The 23635-nt window shown below is 43.3% G+C and overlaps 1 protein-coding gene across 1 annotated transcript; it reads right to left on the reverse strand.

Annotated features, from left to right (window-relative positions):
* Positions 1 to 7177: 7177 nt before the first annotated feature.
* Positions 7178 to 8130, reverse strand: LOC101403594 (olfactory receptor 52M1-like). Its single transcript, XM_014790223.2, is given in 2 exon segments — positions 7178 to 7266; positions 7269 to 8130. Coding segments are annotated over 2 exon segments (951 nt in total).
* Positions 8131 to 23635: the final 15505 nt, after the last annotated feature.

The raw sequence follows: 23635 nt of genomic DNA on the forward strand, positions 1-23635 counted from the left end.
GAAGCAAAAATCCCCTAGTTGATCATTGGGAGTGATATGTGGAATATTTCAGCTTCCATCTCTTTGTTCATTCCAGGACTCCTGTATTCTTCTGTTGGGGACCTAGCATCATGTAGATATATAATTTAATGCACATATTGCATCCTAAAGAATGGCACTCCACTTACATGAAATGTTGCCTCTGAGCTGCTGCTTTAGCTGTGTTTTCAGAAGATTGCTCCAAGATTCTGTGAGGCCAACTGCTTCTGGTTAGTGAGATAATGTGATACAACTGGTGGATCCCATGGTCATGAGCCCTACCCTGCATATCCTTCTCTGAAGAATTGTCCACTCTTTCTATACTATGCCATGTGGGATCTCTTGCCTGTAGCCAGGCATTCAGGAAGCCCTCCAAGAGTAGTACTTTCCAAAACTCTATAGACAAGAAAGGCAAATCCATACCCAGAATAAGGATGTATCACTGGCAGTACAATCCACTGGGCCTCCCAGGATGGAAGAGGCCCAGAGTAGTTGACTTTCCACCAAATGGGTCTCCTTGAGGAATAAGTGTTTTCTGGGTTGCAGCATTGATCTACATTGCTGACATTCAGAGGCAGCAGTAGCTAGTCAACCTTGGTCAGTGGAAGTCTACACGGTGGGGCCCACACACAGTCTCCTTCACTGCTACTGTTACCACTCCATCTAATAATCCATCATACTAGTTCTGAGGTGATCACTGATGGATGTCAATTGGCAGAATCACTTCAACTACTTGTTCAATGCCTCTCCTGATATACTTCACACAAACACAAACCTTCACAGTTTGGTCCAACCCCCATATACCCATCTTTATACCTCTATCCCCGACTTCCTTGCCTCTAATCTTCCAGTATTTTCTTTCTAGGCCTCTGCCCAGAGATTTAGATATTGTCATCTTGAGCAACTTTCATAGAGAATGGATGACTACTTGCACCTTTTGGAGTTCCACCAATTGGAAAGACTGTGATCCTCCACTGTTTCAAGGCCTCAAGGCCACCCCTGTATGTGATTGTAATGCATCTGCCATCCACTTTAGGTCATGCCTTGCTAACCCATCTGTAAACCATTGTCTGGTTTTTTCCTCCTTCAGTTAGCTGTAAGAGACCACTTTGTATGGCCATTGCTGTGATCCAGGGGAGGGGAACTGATGCAAATGTTGTTGATGTGAGAGTCTAGGATACCTACTCAACTTATGCCCTCTGATCCTACTACATTTGATCCTGGATGAACAACTTCCATAATAATATACTGCTGCTGGAGCAGTCTGATTTTATAACAAAGTGGGTCTGACAGTCCCAACTCATAATGGGCAGTTCTGGATGTGTGGGATCACTTGTTGGCCCATTGCCAAGTGTTCTGTCTCTAACAGGGTCCAGTAAAATGTCAGGAGCTATTTCTCAAAAGCTGTACAAATTTCTGCTGTAGATGACACAGCCTACCTCCAATACTAGGGACCTGTGTAGTGATAACTCCACAAGCTGCATGCAGCTTTTTCTATCACTGATACCTCCACCACCTGAGTCCGCCAGTTCCTAAAACCTAAGTGGCAGTGATGCTTACCACCAGCACCACAGCCTGGACCTGCAACAGAGCCCTTTCTCTCTGGGCCTTCTCAAGCTTGGAAACCTTCCATGTCTTCTGGTATATGGGCCAAAGCAGTAATGCCTAAGTGAGGAATGCATTACTCTAGAATCCAAGGTAGCCGCCATTTATTGTGTTTCATTGTAGTAGATGCAAGATGAAGATCTTTTAGTTTGGTAACATTTCCTTACCATCGGACCTCTAAAACTCGAAGTGCTAGGTTCCTGAATATTCTTAGGATCTGTCTTCCATCCTCTGCAGCATGTGTCTTACTAAGCCCTCTACATCCTCTAAACACCTCTCATTCATTTTGCCCAAACAACATGATACCATTGAAGGATCATTGATGTAGCCCTAAGACGACTAGATATCCTACAGAACATTATGGCACAAGAAAGAAGAGTTAGCATGCCCCTGATGCAAACTGTATATGAGTACTATAGCCCATCCCTTGGGAATGGAAACTGTTTCTGATCTTCTATAACTGGAATAGAAAACAATACATTTGCCAAATTCTCTACCATGCACCTGGGAAGTATTTTTTGTTGTTTTTTTTAATACTTTAGAGAGAAGTTTTAGAGGTTTTCACTTGGCCTTCCCCACTATGCTAGCTCTTGCCTCACAAGCCAGGAGCACCATATTGTAGTTAGTCCAACTCCCAAGTACAGCAATTCTAACTATGCACTAAGTGACTGGAGAAATGACCACTGGATCAGTTTGTGGAATCAGGACACACTGAGAACTAGACTTTCTCCAGAACTCTGTTTACTAACTGGACTCTACTTAAGTAGAGGCCCAACTCTAACAGAGGGACCATGATTATGCTTTTTATTTCTGCATATCAATGTCAACTCAAGCTCTGCTCAATGATCCATGTCTGAGCATTCTCCTGTTTCTAGTATGAAATTGAGTAAATGGCCAGTTACCTCTTAAGAAGAATCATCATAGTATATAATAGGCATGGCTTTTTCAGAGTTCTCAACTTAAGGATCCAGGTACCTCTCTAGTAAATGAGGGCTGGATCCAAAAACTGGTGCAGATCTGAGAACTGAGCAAGAGATTGACTTGATTGGAGTGATAATCCTCAGCCTTCTAATACATTCTTGCCCTGTTCTTATAAATGGTAAGCAGAGCCTTGCTGGCTGCCCATCTATTTTGGCCCTTGGGGCATAATACTCTCAATTCATCTCCACAACTCCCTGTGGGCCAAGCTCCTTTGACTTTGTCATTTCTTAGACTAACTTCAGCCTTCTGACTCGTGGTTTAGGGCTTCCATCTGGGCTCTATTTTGGCCCCGTTATCCCCACAGATATTATTGAGCACACATTTATAACTACCTTGGCTACTCTCAGCTCTGGGATGCAGAGGAGAGCCACCAATGAACTTCTCAGCAGTGTGGGTTCCCTTGTCATTAGGTTATTTATGTTGGCTTTGACATTGTGTCCTGTGTCCCCCTTTGACATTAATTCTCTGGGTCTTCTGTCCTTACATAATATATCTATTACAACATGACCACTTCCCTTTTCTTACTCTACCTTTTTCCAGGGCAATCTAAGCATTTTCACTTTGCTGAGCACTAGCCATGATTGTTTGCAGGCTTAAAAGAGCCACCCTTGCAGTGGGTTTGTCCTATCTTCTAGGGTTCTTGCAAGGGTGATAAATCCCACATCCCAAATGAAAATGTCCCACAGGACATTTTTCATTTAGTCTTCCATTATATCTCCCTCGATCAAGTAACCCCAAAATCCAATCCCAGGGGTCCTTTGTCTCCTGTCAGTATGTGCTAGCTAAGTTTGAAAACTCCTGTGCTGTCAAGTTACTTTCTCCCTGTATCAGGCCCTGCTCATCCCCAGCAAGGGTCTGCTGTCTTTTAGCCCTAGTTGTCAGCCTGGCAGCCAGAAAAGGAGGTGAGAGGAGCGTCTGAGGGGGACACCTGTTGCGTCACAGAAGTACTACCTCTTACTAATGAAAAGTGGGTCACCTCTGAAAGCCCAAAGCATTTACCATATCTGCAGTGCCAACATCCTCAAGGGCAGCTATCCAGATGTCCCCACGCCATGTTTTAGTGTCTCAGATTTTCCCAAATAGAGCCCTGACCTTTAGAATAACAGACCTTTTTTGGCTGAGCATCCAAACATCTCCTGTGCTCTGTGACTCCAACAATTGTCTTCAGCCTGCTACTCTGCCATGTATCAATGCAGGAGATAAGGGCATTTTTGTAAGTTACCAAACAGATATACTGGCTTTCACACTTAACCACTCACTACTTGTTAATAGCCCTCAATCTCGGTATTCTTCTGCAGGGCATCAATGCAACTTAGAAACAAAACAACCTTCAGGGGCCAGCCCCATGGCATAGCAGTTAGGTTCACAGGTTCCACTTCGGTGGCCTGGGCTTCTCATCCCCGGCATGGACATACGCATCACTTACCAAGCCATGCTGTGGCAGGCATCCCACATGTAGAGTGGAGGAAGAGAGGCACAGATATTAGCTCAGGGCAAATCTTCCTGAGCAAAAAAGGGGGAGATTTCCAGCGGATGTTAGCTCAGGGCTAATCTTCCTCACCAAAAAAAAAAAAAAAAACCAAACCTCCTGTCTTTGTAGGTTGTCCCCTGATATTTTCCAAATGCTTGAATCACCACACCTGCAATGATGTTTTCCTCTACTGGGACATTTTCTTAGTTCACCACCAGTGAAATCTTTAGCAGTTGAGCCACCATCATGTGCGAGGGACTACCCATGAGCTACCTGCTAACTAGGATGGCCTTTTCATCCACCAAGCAGTTAGTGAGCCAATCCCAAATCCCCATCTTACCTTCTGCTTGCACTGCCCACTCTTGATCCTCCAAGAAGCAGACCACAAGATAGGATTAGATACATGAGATTTATTTCCCTATGGGGGAAAATGCAGAGGGAGTCAGGATGCTGAGTGAGCCATCACATCACAATGACAGTCTGACCTCTGTAAAGGATTGAGAGACAAGGAAGGGATGTCTTGAACCTTAACATATTTCTAAAACCTTTTGCAAGACCAACGAGGAGTCCAGGAGCCATGGTTGCCTGTGGGAAGTGATCTGTCTCAAAAATGGGCCTCCCTTATGTTCCTATCATACCCAGTCATTGGCTGGGAGCTGCTTGCGAGAAGGATGGCCTTGGCAGAACATGGTGGTATTGACGTACTTGAGATGGCAGCAGTTAAGCCTCAGTCAATCACACTCCCTGCCATAAGGTGATCTGGGAGGCATAGTTAAGGGTTGCCACAACAATCTCGATGGTTTCTTCTATGTTCTATAAACTCCTTAGGCTTTTCTGGTTGGGTGACCAACTTAATGCCTATTGTCTGTATTCAGATTTCACAATATGAAAATACATAACACATGAGAATTGAGGGACTATGGCATTCCATAGCCAATCTGACAGACTACACAGTCTTTGGAGAATTAAGGCAAGTTAATTCCTGTGCTAAGCTGAATTCCAAAGGATGAATGCCATAAATTGGGTCCACATTTGTCTAACTCCCCTGCGTATACTCTCCCTCAGAAAATCGAAGTGTCTTGCGCTGAAGGAGAACAACAAGGTTTCTAAATTCTCACCTGAGGTTGTAACATGATGGTTAGATGATATATTAATACAACTGGAGGTAGTTCTGCATCCTGGGTCTTGCCCTATCTTTCTCATCCTCCACAGAAAGGGCACTGAGAGCTAGCGTATACTTGGCACTAATTCTAAACATCTTCCCCTGGTCCCTAACCATGGTGGGGAATTTGGTTATGACTGCTTTTCCGTTCATAGGGAGAAGAACACTTGACTCATCCCAACTCAGACATAAGGTTCAGGAAAGCTAAATATCGTAATGGATTAATGGAATGGAGGTTAGAGAAGATAAAGGAAATATGAATATTTTGGAACTCTAAATGATCACATGTTCTAGATATCCCAATAGTGGGGCAATTAATCGAAATAACCAAAGCAAAACCAGAAGTCATTTTTTTCTGGTTGTCATGAAGTGGTCTTTCCTTTGCACTTGACTACTTCTCTTTATGTTATGCCCAGTGATAGTTTGTTGTATGCCTGAAGCCTAGTAGACTCAACATCTCCCTGCCTGTTTAGTGTACGGAGTTATGGCATTTGTCACTGACTTGGATTGAACCCAGCTCCACCCTTTGCCATCCCTCTGGGAAGGGAACACTGAGAGGACATTGCTTTGTTGATCTGTGCACTCTCAGTTCTGGGAATAATAGGTGCAGTCTGCTGAGTTGGGAATGCAAAACACCCAATCATTTAGACCATGGGGGAAAAGGACTTTCAACTCTTTCACAGTTGAGGAAACTAAGGATCAGAAAGACTAGAAGCTTTAGAGTTAAAAAAAAAAAAAAAAGCTTAATTCCTGATATTACCTCTTAAACTGAGTGACCTTGTGCAATTCTTATCACTTCTGGGAACGTCAGTTTCCTCATCTGCGAAAAATAGTAACTCCTTCCCCTACAGTGTCGTTGTGGGAATTATGTTAGTAACTCCTTCCCCTACAGTGTCGTTGTGGGAATTATGTTAGTAATTTCCCATCAGTAGTAGCTAAGTGTTCTACATATATTATCCATTTTCTAGGCATTGAGCTAACATTTAATCTGGAGGGTAAAGTCAATGCTCCTATGAATGCTAGAACTGCTGCCTTGTGATCTATTTTAAAAAACATATTATGGTCAGGGACCCTACAGATGGATCTAAGGGATAAGGAGAGATTCTGAGGGAAGGGGAAGGTTTTTCTTTCTATGGAGCCCTCACATGCTTCAGGCCACTTGACTGGAGCAGCCTGCAGATGCTACACATCTCAACATTGCCCTTGTTGGTTGTCTTGCCTCACTTCCCTCCACTGAGCAGATATCTTTTTCAGGCCACATTCTCTTTCATGAGTGGTATTCCCCATACCTGCTGGACATACAGGTCTGTCTCTTTCTAGAACACTCCATGCTTTGATACAAGCAGTTTTAGCAGCATCTTAATTGTTAAAGGCTTAACTCAGAAAACACTTTTCTAGTCGTTGAGGCCACTCTGATGAAATGACCCAGTTTTTAGGATTTGCTTATGACAGTATTCACAGAAAACAGACTGAGTAGAAAGTAATCGAGTCTTATATACCACCACAATATATTACAAACTCCAACCAAATATATGATTTAGGCAGCTTAAGAAACTTTGTATGCAGTTTATAAAGCAAGAATATTCTGCCCTATTTCCTTGTGTGTAAAATGTGAACAATACTATCTACCTCAGATGATGTCAGGATATTTGTAAGAATTACCTGACATGTGCTGAAGAAACATTAGCTGCTACTTGTGTTACTGATGTTGTTATTGTTTTACCTTCTCTGCAGCTCAAATATTCTTTAGTCATTTTAAAAAAAACTTCTACTCTTAGAATTTAGATTTCTACATTCTTTAGCATTCCTTTGGATTTACAAAAGCTGGAGACCACAGGATCTAACATCTCAGACTGCTTTAGAATTTCCTAGTTGGGAAGCTGCCCACCATATTTCAACACCTTCTCCACGAGCTCCTTGGAGAAAGAAGGAAGTATCAGTCATCTGATCTTAGTTTCTATCTTCAAGATTTGGAGAAGACTGTCTCAAATCTGCTTGATGCACACAGCGTAGACAATGGGATTGAGATTGGAGGAATGAGGAGGTAGAAGATGGCCAGCAGGGTGTGGATTGGAGGAGGCACCTGGTGGCCAAACCAGTGAAGCAGAGAAGAAACAGCAGTGGGAATATAAAAGATCAGGATTGCACAGATATGTGAACCACATGTCCCCAGGGTTTTAAGCCTGGCCTCAGGAGTGGCCAGCCCCATGACAGCCCTGAAAATCATCACATAGGAGACAGCAATGGCCACTGAGTCCATGATCAGCACCAGAAAGCTAATGCTCAGCTCATAGACACTGTTGACCCTGCTGTCACCACACGCCAAAGTAACCACAGCCATGTGCTCACAGTAGGAGTGGGAGATGACATGGGCTTTGTAAAGGGACAGCCACAGGCAGATCATCAGAGGCAGGGGTCCAATGTAGAGAACACCCCGGAGGAGGGCAGCCAGCTCCAAATGTCCCACCACACCGTGAGTGAGCCCTGTGGTATGATGTAGTGGGTCACAGATGGCTAGGTAGCGGTCAAAAGCCATGGCAAGGAAGATGCCTGACTCAACCGTGGCAAAGCAGTGGATGAGGAACATTTGGGCCAAGCAGGCATCCAAGCCAATGTCACCAGCACCAAACAAGAAGATTCCCAGCAGTTTGGGCATAGTGGAAGTGGACAGAACCAGGTCAACAATAGCCAGCATGCACAGGAAGAAGTACATGGGTTGGTGTAGGCTATGCTCCACCCTTACCACAGCCAGAATGGTGACATTCCCCACCACGGCCACCAGGTACATGGAGCCAAAGTGGATGGAGAGCCAGATGTGCAGGGACTCCAGTCCTGGGATGCCAGTGAGCTGGAAGGAGCTAGGTATCAAGCAGACATTATGAAAAATGAGCATGGCTGCTTATAAATGAAACTTTTGTGCCTCAAAATGCAGTAGAACTTTTCTGGAAATAAGACAAGAATATTCTATTTTAAGGTCCTATAATAAAGAATAGGATTATTGACTAAGATTCTATAAACTTCTTTCTGAGAAGTTATGGAATAATGTCATAGTTTAAGTGTCATGTCATTACTATGTTATAATGTCCACAAAAATTTACCAAGCACAAGCCAAAATACATATTTGAATGAAATGTATGTGCAATTTTGGAATATGACTCTCAAGGAGTAATGTCCTTGCATCAATGACTGAAATGACCTAAGGCAAACAGGCACATATTAACTCTGTAGGTAGACTATGAGGTATCGCTCAAGATCATATTAGAAGGCTTCAGAGTGAGAGCTCCTTAAGAGACACATTGAGAGACGGTGATGGAGACTGTCACTAGATAGTCCCCTGGGACTACCTGGACTCGATGGTAAGTCAAAGCTCAAGTTTGGGGCAACATTAGCTATTGGATGAGCTTAAATGTTTAAGCTACAGGCCAAAATCATGCAGCAGGGATGTGGGCCAGTGCAGAAGAGATACTTCCAGAGGGTGGAAACAAAGTGATTCCTGAAAGGTGAAAGCTGATGACTGGAGCTCAGTTTGTGTCTGTGCAAAGGTAGAGCCTTGCAAGTGCCTTCTGCCTTCATGGAGGCTGAACATGAGGATAATCCAGAAGTAGAGAGGATAATCCCCAGGAAGGAAGAAAGCACATTCAGTGCAGAGGGGCATGAAGCCTAGATGATGAATATTTGGCCAAAGAAATGCCCTTACTCAGAGTCCAGAGTAACTGGCTAAAAGAGGTGTGTATTTATAGAGAAGACAGGGAAACACTTTTGTTTTTGGGGGTCTAAAGGATCATACCAGAATGTGTTCCCTATGTACAACAGTCCCCCTTTATCTGCGGTTTCGCTTTCCATGGTTTTAGTTAGCCACAATCAACTGCAGTCCAAAATTATTAAAAGTAGAAAACCCTTATTACATAGCTGGGGAAAGGGAGGAAGTCCATAGGGAAAGACTTTTCTTGACACATCAAAGAAATGTCTCAAATTTGGTCCCCCACACCTAGAACTGTGCTTATATCCTAGGCCACTATAGTTTCAGGATTTGATGTTCTGTGTGAATCCTACCTCTATAATTTCTGGAAGTCTCTAAATTATTCTAAATCTGTTCTCTGTCATGCCACATTTCAAGTTAGCTGACTCTGTTTAGTGATGACCTGCTGTGAAGTAGCATGGACAAGAGTGCAGTGATCATCAAGCAAGTCATTTTCTTGAATCTGGGCTTGGGCTCTTATTAAATGTTTAATTTTTAGTGAGTTAATATCTAAAAGCCTCAGTCTTCAGCTATAAAAGATGTATGAAAATAGTTACTTCACAGGGATTAAATGAAAGGATAAATCGTAAAGCACTTAGCACCTGGCCCTACATGTAATTAGTCCCCTATAAATCAGTTGGATACATTGGCCTGAGGGTGGTGAGGGAGGTATGGACCAGAGTTAAAGATTTGGTCATAACTTTCAGTTTGCACAGAGATGGTAACTGAATCCATGCATAATGAAGGAAGTGGTTAACAACCTTGGGTTCATATAGAAATCATCCAGAGAACGTTAAAAAAGAACACTTGATATTTAGAAAAGCCACACAGCTCCCAATATTCTGACTGAATTGACATACAGCCGTGGTTCTCTAACTGCAGCATGCATTGGAATCACCTGGAGAGCTTGTTAAATCAGATTACCGGGTCCTATTTCAGGAGTTTTTGATTCAGAAGATTAGGAATTTGCATTTCTAACATGTCTCAGGTGAAGCTGCTGGTACAGTTGCAGGAAAGAAGATTCAGAAACTGATGAATATTCTCCTGAAAGCACAGTCTTCTACTAAGGCAGTTTTGTCAGGGGGGTAATAATAATTGCATTCCAACTGTACTCACAATCTTCCTAAGCTCAAAGCTGAGGATGAGGACATATGGATGAGAAAATCTTTAAGACATGAGAAGTGGGTTTTGATATTAATGCAGCTGTCTAGAGGCACATTTGAGACCATGAAGTCACTGAATGACCACTAGTTACAGTCTTGTTTTTCCCAAACACGTTTCTGGAGGGAGAGGGTTAGGGCCAGTAAAGAGAGACCCTAAAGAGGAGGGTGCTGACAGTGGTTTCTGCTCATACTGAAAGTGAGATGACTTGGGTCTTCTTCTATACTATTTAAAGGAACATTTATTCATGTGGAACAGTGTAATATTTACTGAGATTATTTTCTCTATCAAATTTAAGATTCTAGTCCATTCTGATAGTTCCAACTTTGTTTTTCTTGTGAATCCTGACAAATGGAGAATGAATTATCATACTGTAGCTACAAGTGGACCCACTCAGGGGTATCAAAATTTAAAAAAAAATAGCACCAGTCCTCAGCTACCACTTTACTTCTGGTTTAATAGTTTCAAGAAGCTCATTGGCTCCAGCCTGACCAATTATGTCCAGGCTCCAACTCTGACCAGTCATGTTCACTCACCTTCTGCTTAAGCCAGACTTACCCAGCCTGCTAGGTCTTTCTGCTGCTGACTGAACAGGATGATCTTGAGTAGTTAGCAACCTGGCAATATCAAAGCTAGTCTCTCTTTTCTGTCAGTGTATATATCTCTCTGCTCTTCTGTTTTTGCCTCCTTTGAGAGACAGGGAATTTCCCACTGCTTGGCTGTGGGAAAGACAGGCAAAATGAAGAAGGCATCTAAATTTAGAAAGATTTAGATTTAGAAAGGCACCTTTGCTTTCATCTCACTCCTAATCACAAAATATGCCTAAGAAGTCAAGCATGGGTAATAAACTCAACATTCTTTCCTTTAACTAATGAAAAAGAAAAACTTGGTACTGAGTTGAATGAAACGCTTTGGGCTGGTCAAATACTGGAAACGACCTCTTCAGGAGGAGCTCATTCCTCCTTTCCTGGCTTCCTTTGCTTGGCTTGTTGTGGGCTGTTGAAAAAACCTGAGACTGGGAATAACTCACAAGATGATGCCAGCTATGGGACTGAGATGAGAGCATTGGCCCTGCTTTCATTAGGAAGGGCATTCTTAATTTTTGATTTAGTGTCTCTTACAATGGAAGGCTAGGAGAAGGACCTTCTCTGGCTTGTTTAAGCTTCAGGTCTAATTTTAGCATAATTCCTTCTTAAAAGTATCATCGTCGTCCTAGAGAGGGAGGGTTATGGGTTACAGTCTCCCATTGACTCGATATCGCACATCAAAGGGAAGCTATTTATGTATACAGCACATTCTCCACCTGGTGAAGGGGATTCAGGTTTTTTTTCCTTAGTGCATGAGTAGTTCTGACTGTCGGAGAGCTGGGCTGCATCCTTAATGCATAATCCCACGGATGATCACTAATGAAACCGTGGACCCAGCAGGGTTAGATAGCCTCACCTGTGGCTGGCTTCTTTTGGAGAGCTTATCTTGATCCAGTGTAGAATAGATAAACTTGTCTGCATGTTGTGATGGCTCATGATGGGGATACCTCAAGAATCTGTTTCCTATCAACTCTCACAGAGTCTTTAATTTAGAAAAAGATGTCACAGCCAACCAACCACCCACTAACAATGATAATTAATGTGCTGAAAAGTGGCAGCTGCCATATTTTGGGAAGGAAGGTGGTCAAAGCCTGGATCAAAGGATGAGGAAAGAGTTTGTAGTAGGGAAGATGAGAATGAGGACAACTAAGACCTACGAGGTCCATAAGAAGGTTCTCCTTGCAGTAGGGTGCCATAGATGTCTGTATTCACAAGGACTTTCCCTTAGGGAAAGCAGCAGTGCTATGGGTATGGGAGTTGGTGCTGAAGCTAACATGTATTTTCTGCAGCTGGCATTTACACTCATAACATTATCTCCTAGTGGAGATCTTCCTAGTTCCAGTTTTCCCAGTAATAAGATTTAGTATTTTAGGACTTTTGTCCCGAGGGAACTGAGGGTTCCATGGTGGTCACTAGATTTTTGTGCCTGAATAACTGTTCTTCCAGCTGAAGACTATTCAGATCACCTGGAAGCTTTTCGTTTACAGTTCTTATGTGATGGCTCCTGAGCTGGCTTCAATTCAGGATGCTTTAAAGCAGTCTTACTCTTATGCTGTTTGATTTAGTGGAAGCTGTCAGGTCAGAGCAGGAACAATTGTCATTCTTCAGAAAAGGACGTGACAAGGTAACTGCATCTTCAGCTCTTATATTGCTGTGCTCTGTCACTGAGGATCCCATCCCCCATCAGGGGCTTCTCTAGGGTTTGCATGTCCTGCACTGGTTTCAAGAATTCCCTTCTTGAGTAGATCTGGATGAGAAGTAATCCTTCTTGTGAGTGGGGAAGTCTGGACTCACTGTAGTATAAGAGCTATACTGATGGTCTTTCTGAGTCCTTCCTGTTCCTATAAGCCAACTTAATGATTGGTGCCTTACTCCAACTTCTCTATAGAGGTAGTGGCATCAACATCCATAAAAAAGTGTAGGAATATGTGTTGGTGGGGATGTATGATTACTGCAAACGCAATACACACTTTTTCCTTCTGGCTGCTGTGTGTTACTTAGACTTGCTTCCTAGCAAACTTTGTAATCGGTCTTTCTGTAATCAAGAATGCATGTTCTTAAAGAATCACTCTTCAACTTGACTATCAAATAACAAGCCATAAACACCCATTCCTCTGAGAGAGTACCTCTTGTAAGTAGTCACCTTCTCCACCAATGGCTGCCTAATGTTCAAAAGCTTCCTTATCCTTGCTCACAAAGACAATTTTTGGTTTTATCCAGGTTCCTTTAAAACCTTGCATTTTGGTTTCTGAAATGGGAACTTGAACAGTCTCCAGTTTTCTGAATCCCAAAACTACTGGTGTTGCAGTATGGGAATCCTCTACCTACTTGCCGCTACTCCTTGATCAATGTGAGGAGGGATGCTTAGTGACCTCTCTGTTTCTGTGAAGGGACTCACATACCCCCTGAAGAGAGCAGTATTACAGGAAACATTTGTGATTCCTCTCTCCATATCTCACTGGCACCTTCACAGGGATGCATATGGATCCACCTGTATAATGGAGATTGCAAAAGCCAAATACTACTGGCCCATACGTTTCTGAGTAGTTGTCTTTAATCCTGGGGCTCTCTGTAGCCCATAGGTGAAAGGCAGGTGATGTTTCTTCATGCAGCTGGCTAGTGTCAGCTCAGACCATCAAAATATCACCTTAGATTGAGAAAAGTGGGCAGGTGGTGATGGCTTTAAACTATTGGAGCCTGGGACCAATTTCTAATCAGTCAAGCCAATATTTCAATTTCCATGGTGGTACAATATAGTATATTTGCTAAAAGCATGAATTCTGATGTCAGACTACCTGGGTTTAATTCATAGCTCTACTATTTATTACCTGTGTGTCCTCTGAGACTACTTAACCTCTCTGTTCCTCTGTTTCCTTGCCTGTAAAATCAGGATAATTAGTACTTATCCTGTGGTGGTTATGAAGACTAAGAAAGCAAACAAATATAAAAAGCTTAGAAGTATTTAACTCATCCCAGGCACTAAAATATTAGCTCCCAGGACTTTTGAATGCCTATAGGATAAAGGAATGTAACCAGCACTTGGGAACCCCAGGATGTAACTCAACAGCTCATCCACACTGACTTTATTCCTCCTCCTGGAAAGTACCAAACTTTCCTGCCACAGTATCTTCACACTTTCTTTCTTCAGTTCGGAAGATTTTTCTCCTTTTAGTTGTAGTTACCTCCTTTATCACTTAACTATCAGCTTAAATGTGTCTTAGAAGAATCTTCTTGGAACTGTATGTGTCTTGATGGGACCCTTTCTGCTAGGCTGTAAGTTATACTGTGACAACATGTTCACCCTTGTACGACCAATAGCTAAGACATTTTAGCAGCAGAATCTACTTCAAGATATTAAGTGAAAATTGGTGCAGGACCCTCACCAAGAGACCAGGGAATGAGGAATCACCTGGATAGTGGATGGAGGACAAGGATGATGCTAACCATGTTTGATAGCTTGAGCAGCACTGAGTTGAAGCTAGGACTTAGGTCCAAGAGGGTCAGAGAGCCACCCTGTCCCTCGACAGGGTCACACTATGTAGTCTGGGGTTTGATTCAATAGTAGAGGCTTAGTAAAAGCCTACGTGCCCAAGAATCCTTTTCCCTCAGGAAGCAATGCTGAAAAGTGACTCTACCAGTCCATTTAGCAGGAAAATGAAACCAGCTCATAGAAGTTAGCTGACAGAATTCATAGGATGAATTGGATCAGGAAGAATGAAATGGTTAAAGAGTCTAATTATGCACCCAATTGGCATCCTGCTCTTAGCTTTCACACCTGATTGGGTTCTCATCCAGCAACAAAGGATTGCCAAGTTTTTTCCTCGAAATGCATGCAAAGCTACTTCCTGAATATGAGGACTGAGCTATGTCCTCATTCTCATCTGTATTTCAGAATAAAGATCCATAATCCTAGTAAACCCTAAAACCACTGTGTCACTAAATGCAGAAGCTCACAAATATCTATCAACACTTGCTAATGCGACTGCTGAACCAGAAAGGTTAGATTGTCCTCACCTGCAGGTACCCACCTTTTGGAGGGCAGATCCCGGATCCAGTGTAACACAAATGAAGATTCTTCTCTTTCAGGCTGTGATGACTTGATAGGAATATCTCAGCATCCCGTGATTCCTACCCCCTGAGAATGGAGCAAAGCAGCCTCTTTGTCACTCCAAGCTCAATGCTCCATAGACCTGAAAGAAAACATATGAAGCCTCCTCAGCTGTTTGTTGACTGCATGAGTGGGCACAGTAACTTCAGAGTTTCTCTCTGAAGAAGTAGGAATAGATGTTATCAGCCATCCCAAATTGCCAAACAACTTCCCTCCCCTCTGAAGTTATTAACAATTGAACAAGCACAAGCAAACAGATAAGAATAGAGCATTAGCTTCATTGCACAATGAAATATCATTTTTTCCCTGAAAATGCAATCCTGGATTAGAAGTGATAAAAGGAAAACTAAGTTCTTTGCCAAAAATTATTCCATCCATCAATTCCTAATGAGCCTGTCTTGAAGTCTCTAGGCTCCTAGTCTATGTGAGACTCAAGGCCCTGGATGAGGATGGCTGCCCATTCAGTCTAAGGACTGGAGAGAGGCTTCTGACCCCAGGAAAGTGTTGTTTTTTGTTTTTGTTTTTGTTTGCTCCAGACTTGCCCTTATCCTGGAAGGTAAGGATAATTTCTCCCCTTGCTTATACTTCAGCCTCAACCCTTCTAGTTGTAATGTACATACTCAGTGATCATGTTTTATGTCTGATTTCCAGGGACAAACCCATAATATCCTACTTTCTAATTAACTTAATGATGGATCATTGCTGATCCTTTGCCTGGAATCATAATTTTATGCACATCCTTAGGATGCGTCCCAACCTCGAATATGTTTTTAAATCTTACAATATCCCAAAAGACTCCTACTTGGCTCAAGAAGCTGGGCCTTTTGTCTCCAGGCAGCGTTTATCATTCAGTCTCAATTTCATCATTTCTAACACTTCTACCTGTAACAAAGATGCTGTAGGAACTCTAATCTTCTACCTTGTAGATACCTGTCCGAGATGATGGCTAAATCTTGTTGGGCTTGGAACAGTGTATCCCTTTTGTGGAAGCCTGTGTTGGATGAAGCCTCTTGGCAGGGACAGTAGTCAGGAAGATTCTATCCTATTATGGGTGCTTGAACTCAATGGGTAAGTTTTTTCCCATAAGTCTGAATTTACAAGGTCAAAAGAAGATTGTTGTTGTTACATGCCATCAAGTCAGCTCCGACAACTGGCAACCTTGTGAGTGATATCTACAACATCCTGTCCTCAACAGCCCTACTTAGCTCCCGTAGACTCAAGCCTATGGCTTCCTTTTATGGAGTCAATCTATCTCATATTTGACCTTCCTCTTTTCCTGCTGCCTTCTACCTTTCCCAATATTATCTTTTCCAAAGAATCGTGCCTTCTCATGATATGCCCCAAGTAAGACAGCCTCAGTTTTATCATTTTTGCCTCCAGTGATAGTTCAGGCTTAATTTTGTCTAGGACCCACTTGCTTGTCTTTCTGGCAGTCCAGGGTACTCGTAGAGTTCTCCTTCCACACCATATATCAAGTGAACCAATTTTTTTTCCAAAGGAAGATAAAAGACTGGAAAAACAAGTACTCGGTATTTGGTTGATATACAGAGTATGTAAAATGTATAAACTTAAGCTGCCTATCCTTCTTAAGAAAATACAAATAGCTACACATCTCAAAAAAATTGACAGTCCTCCTCCCTCTTTCCTACCAACCAAACTAGTCTTCGATGTGGAAGGCAAAAGGGAATCAAAAGTTACTGAGCCTAAAAGACCAGGATAGGGGACTCCGAGTGATAGAGATTTAATATCTGTAATAGAGTTAAGTCCAAAGAATGGACATAGAGAGCAGGAAGGGCTTGGTGTGGCCAGGCAAGTTGAAGTAGTTCACATGGTGTCCCTTACTCAGTTCTCCAGAGAAGCAGAACCAACAGGTGTGTATAAATATAAAAGCTACTATAAGGAATTGTCTTATGTGACTATAGAGGCTGAGAAATCTGAAAATCGGTAGTTCTCAAGCTGGAGAGCCAGCCAATGGTGTAGTTTCAGTCTGAGTCCAAAAGCCTGAGGACCAGGGAGCCTGTGGTGTAAGTTCTAGTCTGAAAGCTAGCAGGCTCCAGACTCTGAAAGAGCCAATGTTTCAGTTGGAACCCAGGGGTAGGAAAAGGCCAATATCCAGGCTCAAGGCAGTCAGGCAGAAGGAGTTCCCTCTTATTCAGTGTTTTGTTCTCTTCAGGTCTCCAATTGATTGGATGAGACCCACCTGCATTATGGAGGGCATCAGCTCTGCTCAGTCTACCAATTCAAATGTTAATCTCATCGAGATTCACCCTCTCAGACACACCCAGAATGTTTGAGCAAATGTCTGGGCACCCCATGGCCCAAGCAAGTTGACGTAGAAAATTAACCATCACATGGTGGAGCAGAGGACATAGACTCAGATGACTCAGTGATGAAGATAACTAGAGTCTTCAATGTCCAAGTGACTGACAGAAGGATAGACAAGGTACTAGGATTAGAATATAGTGAAGACCCAGTACAGGGAGTGAGCTAGGAAGTGAGTGGCCAGTCTCTCCCTGTCTGCTCAGGTGAGGAGGCCTAGAATAAAGCCTAGTGAGAGAGAAGGAATTCGGGCTATATTTTACTAAATATACCAAATTCAAAATGAAAGTGACACTATACCTTGAAATACTGTCTTGAAGCTACAGAACAATCCTCATTGTAGCTCCAGTGGGCAAACCTTAGTGTCCACTCTACCTGGGTCTAAAGACTTCGGGATAATACAACTAAGACAATAGCACTTCCAAGGAACAAATGATAAATTCCTTGCCCCAGGATGTCAGACATTAAGGTCAAGGAGCATTAAGTCCTCTTTCCCTTGTCCATTTCCCAAACAGTTGGAAAGTGGTATTCCGTGTGTCACAGCAGGGCTCAACATGAAAATATGGTAGTCCTTCTCTGAACTTCTTGAGTTCAAAACTGGAAGTGGGGTTCCAGCAGGTATGTCTTGCATCCCGCATGTTAGTTCATCTAGACCTGTGTTGCAGGACTGGGTTAAGTGTCCTTAGAGCTCAACAAACTCATCAGGATGAACAGAAATCAAAGAAGCCAAGATATTTTGGTGAATTGTATTTCTGTATTACACATCTTCCTTCTCTGATGCCTTTTACTGGAGCTCTACAGTTCCATTTAGTCATGATTTTTGAACCCTTTAAAGAACTTTCTATCCTGAACCTGTTACCAGCAGAATCTATTTTTATTTCCTGGATCTTAGGCCTTCTACCTATGGAGAGCAAAATGTGTGCTGCTTACCTGGCTCTCCAGCAGGTGGAGCCTGTCACCCCTTCCCTGCTGGTCATGGTCCTTACTCATCTGCCCATTGCCAGGTGGCTGCAGGATGCTTTCCAAAAGCCCCACTCGGGAACAGCCCAAACACGGACATTGACAGTGATGAAGATATGCATTTTACTGGCCACCAGGTACAGATATGGGCTGATCAAATGGACATACATTGGCATTTTCTCCTGCCATATAACCCCATGGCCATTGGGCAGGTGGAACAGATGAACAGCCTGCTGAAAGAACTGAGGACAGAAGACAAGACCCTAGCCCACTGGATGAGATACCTGACAACTGCAATACGTCAACTGAAGGAACATAAGAGGCACAGCCGACTGAGTGCGTATCAGATGTTGACACAAGGACCTGATACAACAGTACATCTACAGACAAGACCTAATTAAGGAGAGACACTACAACTATAGATAGGCACTCAGAAAAACTTGCTTTTGCCTCTGCCACAAGAACTCCCTACTGGGACCCATGTGGTCACTTGGCCCTGGAACTGGCAGGTGGGGCCCCACTGGTGTGGTCTTGTAGCCCCTTGGGCAACAGGCTTAGAACAGGATATCACAGTAACACCATCATGAGGAGGCCACCAAAACCTCCAAACTTACTAACCCAGGGCTTCCAATTCCCCAAGGTATGTTCATCCTTTCCCTCTGGTGTGTTGTTGTTCCTCCCTTATCCTATACCAGTACCCCTGCAGCCCCCACACCAACTGGACAAACAGTGTGGTATTGCCAGCCTGGTCTAAAACCAAGGCCGGCACCACACTGATTCAAGGCACTGCAACTGCATGTGTCTTGTTAGACCGTCATGACCTCTCTATTCTAGTCCCATCTAAATATCTTTTTGTCCTTAAGACAACACCTACCAACCTTTTCACTGCTTGGGCACACACCATTGCTGATACAAAATCGCTCCAACAAAACCGCTCCAACTGCTGGGTATGCTGCAAGCTGCCTCTCTCTTCAACCTCAAGGTTACCGTGGTGTCTCCAATGCCGACACCTCTGATTGGAGAGCCCTGCGAGAATGGAGGACTGCCGCCCTCTTCCCTATTCCCCTCCCCTCTGCCTGGCAACATGTTTTCTTTGGTGTCCTTGCCTTTTTTCCTACTACTTTTATTTCATGTTGTGCTCTCTTGCTGTTACGGTATCTGGCTGCAGTGCTCCTCTGTGTCTGGCTCAAGGGAAGCTGCAGAAGACTGGATCGGTAAGATTGTAAGGACCTTTTGGGCACATCAGAGGTGGAGTGCAGGGGCACTAGCCTGTGTGCCCTTTAACAGCAGCCATGCATCCTTGAGGACCCTTGTCTGGTATAAGTGCAGGCACTCATGATAACAGTCCTGGGCGCAGTCAACCCAGCTGTTTCTAGTGGAATAGTTAGCACAAAGACCATCACAGTCTGAGGGAACATGGAGGCCCTCTGGGGGAAGCTCTGGTCCTTGGAATGCAGGTCACACAAAGACAATCCCCCTTGGCAAGCATGCAGCCTTTGTTCCTCTGCCTACTTAAGCTTCTCGGGATGGTAGCGAGTATACACTTTTGTCCAGTTGGCCACCACTGGACATTCCCCGTAACGCCCAATAAACCCATATGTTTCATTTGCCATCTCCAGATCTTTTCTTCAGTCTCTCTGCAATTGGTCCCGCACTGCTACGCAATTGGGCATGCAGCCAAACATCTCCCTTGATCAAGTGACCCCAAAATTCAATCCCAGGGGTACTCTTGTCTTCTGTCAGTATGTGCTAGCTAAGTTTGAAAACTCCTGTGCTGTCGAGTTACTTTCTTCCCTTGTCAGGCCCTGCCTATGCTCAGCAAGGGTCTGCTGTCTTTTAGCCCTAGTTGTCAGCCTGGTAGCCAGGAGGGGAGGTGGGAGCAGCTCCTGAGGGGACACCAGTTGCCTCACAGAAGTGCTACCTCTTACTAAGGAAAAGTGGGTCACCTGTGAAAGCCCAAAACATTTAGGGTATCTGCCATGCCAGCATCCTCAAGGGCAGCTATCCAGATATCCCCATGCCATGTTTTAGGTCCCAGATTTTCCCAAATAGAGCCCTGACCTTAGAATAACTGATCTCCTTTGGCTGAGCATCCAAACATCTCCTGTGTTCTGTGCTTCTAAGAGTTGTCTTCAGCCTGCTGCTTGGCATGTATCAATGCGGGAGATAAGGCCTTTTGTAAGTTACCAAACAGGCATACTGGCTCTCAAAATTAACCATTCACTATCTATTAATAGCCCTCAATCTCGCTATTCTTCTGCAGGGCATTAATGAAACTTAGGGTGGGGGGAATCCTCCACTATCCTTGTAGGATACCCCCCCAAATTTTCCAAATGATTGAATGACCACACCTGTAACACCACACCTGCAACAATGTTTTCCTCTACTGGGACATTTTCTTAGTCCACCACCAGTGAAATCTCTATCAGTTGAGCCACGATCTTGTGTGAGGTACTACCTATGCCCTCCCTACTAAATAGGATGGCTTACTCTTCATCCACCAGGCAGTTAGTGAGCCAGCCCTAAATCTGCTTCTTACAGTCTGCTTGTGCTGACCACTCTCAGTCCTGCAGGAAGCAGACCACAAGATGAGATTAGATACGTGAAATTTATTGGAGGTTATGCCTATGGGGGAAAATGTGGAGGGAGTCAGAGGATCCTCAGAGAGCTATTGCATCACAATGCCAGTCTGACTTCTATAAAGGATTGAGAGATAAGGAAGGAATATCTTGAAGCTTAATATATTTCTAAAATCTTTTGCAAGGCAAATGAGGAGTCTAGGAGCCATAGTTCCCTGCTGGAAGTGATCTGTCTTGAAAAAATTGGCCTCCCTTATGTCCCTATCATACTCAGTCATTGGCTGGGAGCTGCTTGGGAGAAGTATGGCCTTGGCAGAACATGGTGGTATTGATGTATTTGAAATGGCGGCAGCTAAGGCTCAGTCAATCCCACTCCCTGCCATAGGAGATCTGGGAGGCACAGTTAAAGGTCGCCACAACAATCTCTGTGGTTTCTTGTATGTTATGTAAACTCCTCAGACTCTTCTGGTTAGGTAGCCATCTTAATGCATCTTGGTGATCCCGGAACCTCTTAATCTCAAATTCCCATGCCTGATGTACAACAAGCCTATCACTGAGACATCAGGTGCTTGGAGATGGAGTAAGGTTTATTCGAATTGGCCAAAATGAGAAGGCAGGAGGATAGGTTCTCTCAAATCCACCTTAAGAAGAGAAGAAAGCAGGGGGTTTTATACAGCTAAGGAACTTGGCAGGAGGAGTTTCTGAGAAACAAAGGGGTAATCCATGTTTCTTTCACTCCAAATAAGCCCCTGGGCAATCTGATTCCTGGGCATCAATGGCAGCTGGAGGCTGGTGATTGTAACCTCCCTAAAGGCATTCTTTTTCTTCTGTAAAACAAGCTCATATATCCTTGTGACCCTTGAGTTGCCCCTCAGGTTAAACAACAAAACAGCAAATTAACAAGATTAACTTCTTTTCACAACAAGGTCAAAAGGTAATCTTATTGAATATTTACAGTAACTCTCAGGTAACTGGCTGCATCCAGATTTGACAATATTAAAATACGACATTAGAATTGAGAGACTATGGCATTCAATGACCAATCTGACAGACTACACAGTCTTTGGAGAATAAAGGCAAGTTAATTCATGTGCTAAGCTGAATTCCAAAGGAATAATGCCATAAATTGGCTCCAAGTTTTTCTAACTCCTCTAAGTATACTCTCCCTCAGATAATTGAAGTGTCCTACACTGAAGGAGAACAACAAGGTTTCTAACATCTCTCCTGACGTTGTAACCTGGTGGTTAGATGATATATTAAAACAACTTGAGGTAGTTCTGCATCCTGGGCCTTGCCATTTTATTCTTATGCTCCACAGAAAGGGACCTGAGAGCCAATAAGCATACACTTGGCAATAACTCTCAACATCATCCCCCTGGTTCCTAACCATGGTGGGGAATTTGGTTATTACTGCTTTTCCATTCATAGGGAGATGAACACTTGACTCTTCCAAACTCGGACGTAAGGTTCGGGAAAGCTACATATTGCAATAAAGTGATGGGATGGAAGTTAGAGATGATAAAGGAAATATGAATATAATTGGAACTCGAAATGATCACATGTTCTAGATATCCCAATGGTGGGGTTGTCACTGCCTAGGTGCCCCAGGGAATTCAAGGGTGGGTTTGGATACATTTAACTGTTGTTAAGAAGACCACCAGTAGCCACCTTGAAGCTAACCAAGCCTCCCTACAAGAGCTATGCCCATAACCTTGCAGTAACTTTAATATAAAGATCTCTTCAGGAGGAGATTAAGCCTCATTACTGTAATCTGCTGCGTATGTGGAAGCATGTTCTCCAACTGAGCCTGCGCGAGCAAATACCTGCCTCTCCCTTTTGAATATTCATTCCCCAACCAAATAAAAGTTCCTCCTTCCCTTTGTTCAAGGATGCCATGAGTTTGGAAATGATTCTTCATGGCCTCTTGTTTGCTGCAAATACAGTTTACTTTTTGAGACAACTTCCACTGGTGTAGAGTCTTATTTAACTCACCAGAAAGCGAGCCCACTTGGTTCGGTAACAGGGCAATTAATCAAAATAACCAAAGCAAGACCAGAAGTCATTTTTTTCTGGTTCTCATGAAGTGGTCTTTCCTTTGCATTTGACTACTTCTCTCGATGTCATGCCCAGTGATAGTCTGTTGTATGCCTGAAGCCTAGTAGACTCAACATCTCCCTGCCTGTTTAGTTTATGGAGTTATGGCAATTGTAATGGACTTGGATTGACCCAGCACTACCCTTTGTCATCTCTCTGGGAAAGGCACATTGAGAGGAGACTGCTTTGTTGATCTGTGCACTCTCAGTTCTGGGAATAATGGGTACAGCTAATGTCTGCTGAGTTGGGAATGTAAAATGCACCATCAATCAGACCACGGGGGAAAAGGACTTTCAGCTCTTCCACAGTTGAGGAAAATGAGGATCAGAAAGATTAGAAACCTTAGAGGTTAAAAAAAAAAAAAACTGCTTACTCTTGATTTTACCTCTTATAAACTGAGTGACCTTGAACAATTATCACTTCTAGGAAAGTCCGTCTCATCTGCAAAAATAGTGATTCCTGCCCTTCAAGTATGGTTGTGGGAATTACAGTAGTAATTTGCCATCAGTAGCAGCTAAGTGCTTTACGTATATTATCCATTTTCTAGGCATTGAGCTAACATTTAATTTGGAGGGTAAAGTCAATATTCCTATAAATGCTAGAACTCAACTTATTTTGTGATTTATTTAAAAAACAACACATTATGGTCAGGGATCCTACAGATGGATCCAAGGGTTAAGGAGAGATTCTGAGGGAAGGGGAAGGTTTTTCTTTGTATGGAGCCCTCACATGCTTCAGGCCACTTGATGGGGGCAGCCTGCGGGTGCTACACATCTCAAAATTGCCCTTGTTGGTCGTCATGTCTCACTTTCCTTCGTTGAGCAGATATCTTTTCCAGGCCGCATTCTCTT

Source organism: Ceratotherium simum, chromosome 7 (genome assembly GCF_057802395.1).
Source record: "Ceratotherium simum simum isolate JZ-2026a chromosome 7, ASM5780239v1, whole genome shotgun sequence".
In the NCBI taxonomy this organism is placed as follows: Eukaryota; Metazoa; Chordata; class Mammalia; order Perissodactyla; family Rhinocerotidae; genus Ceratotherium; species Ceratotherium simum.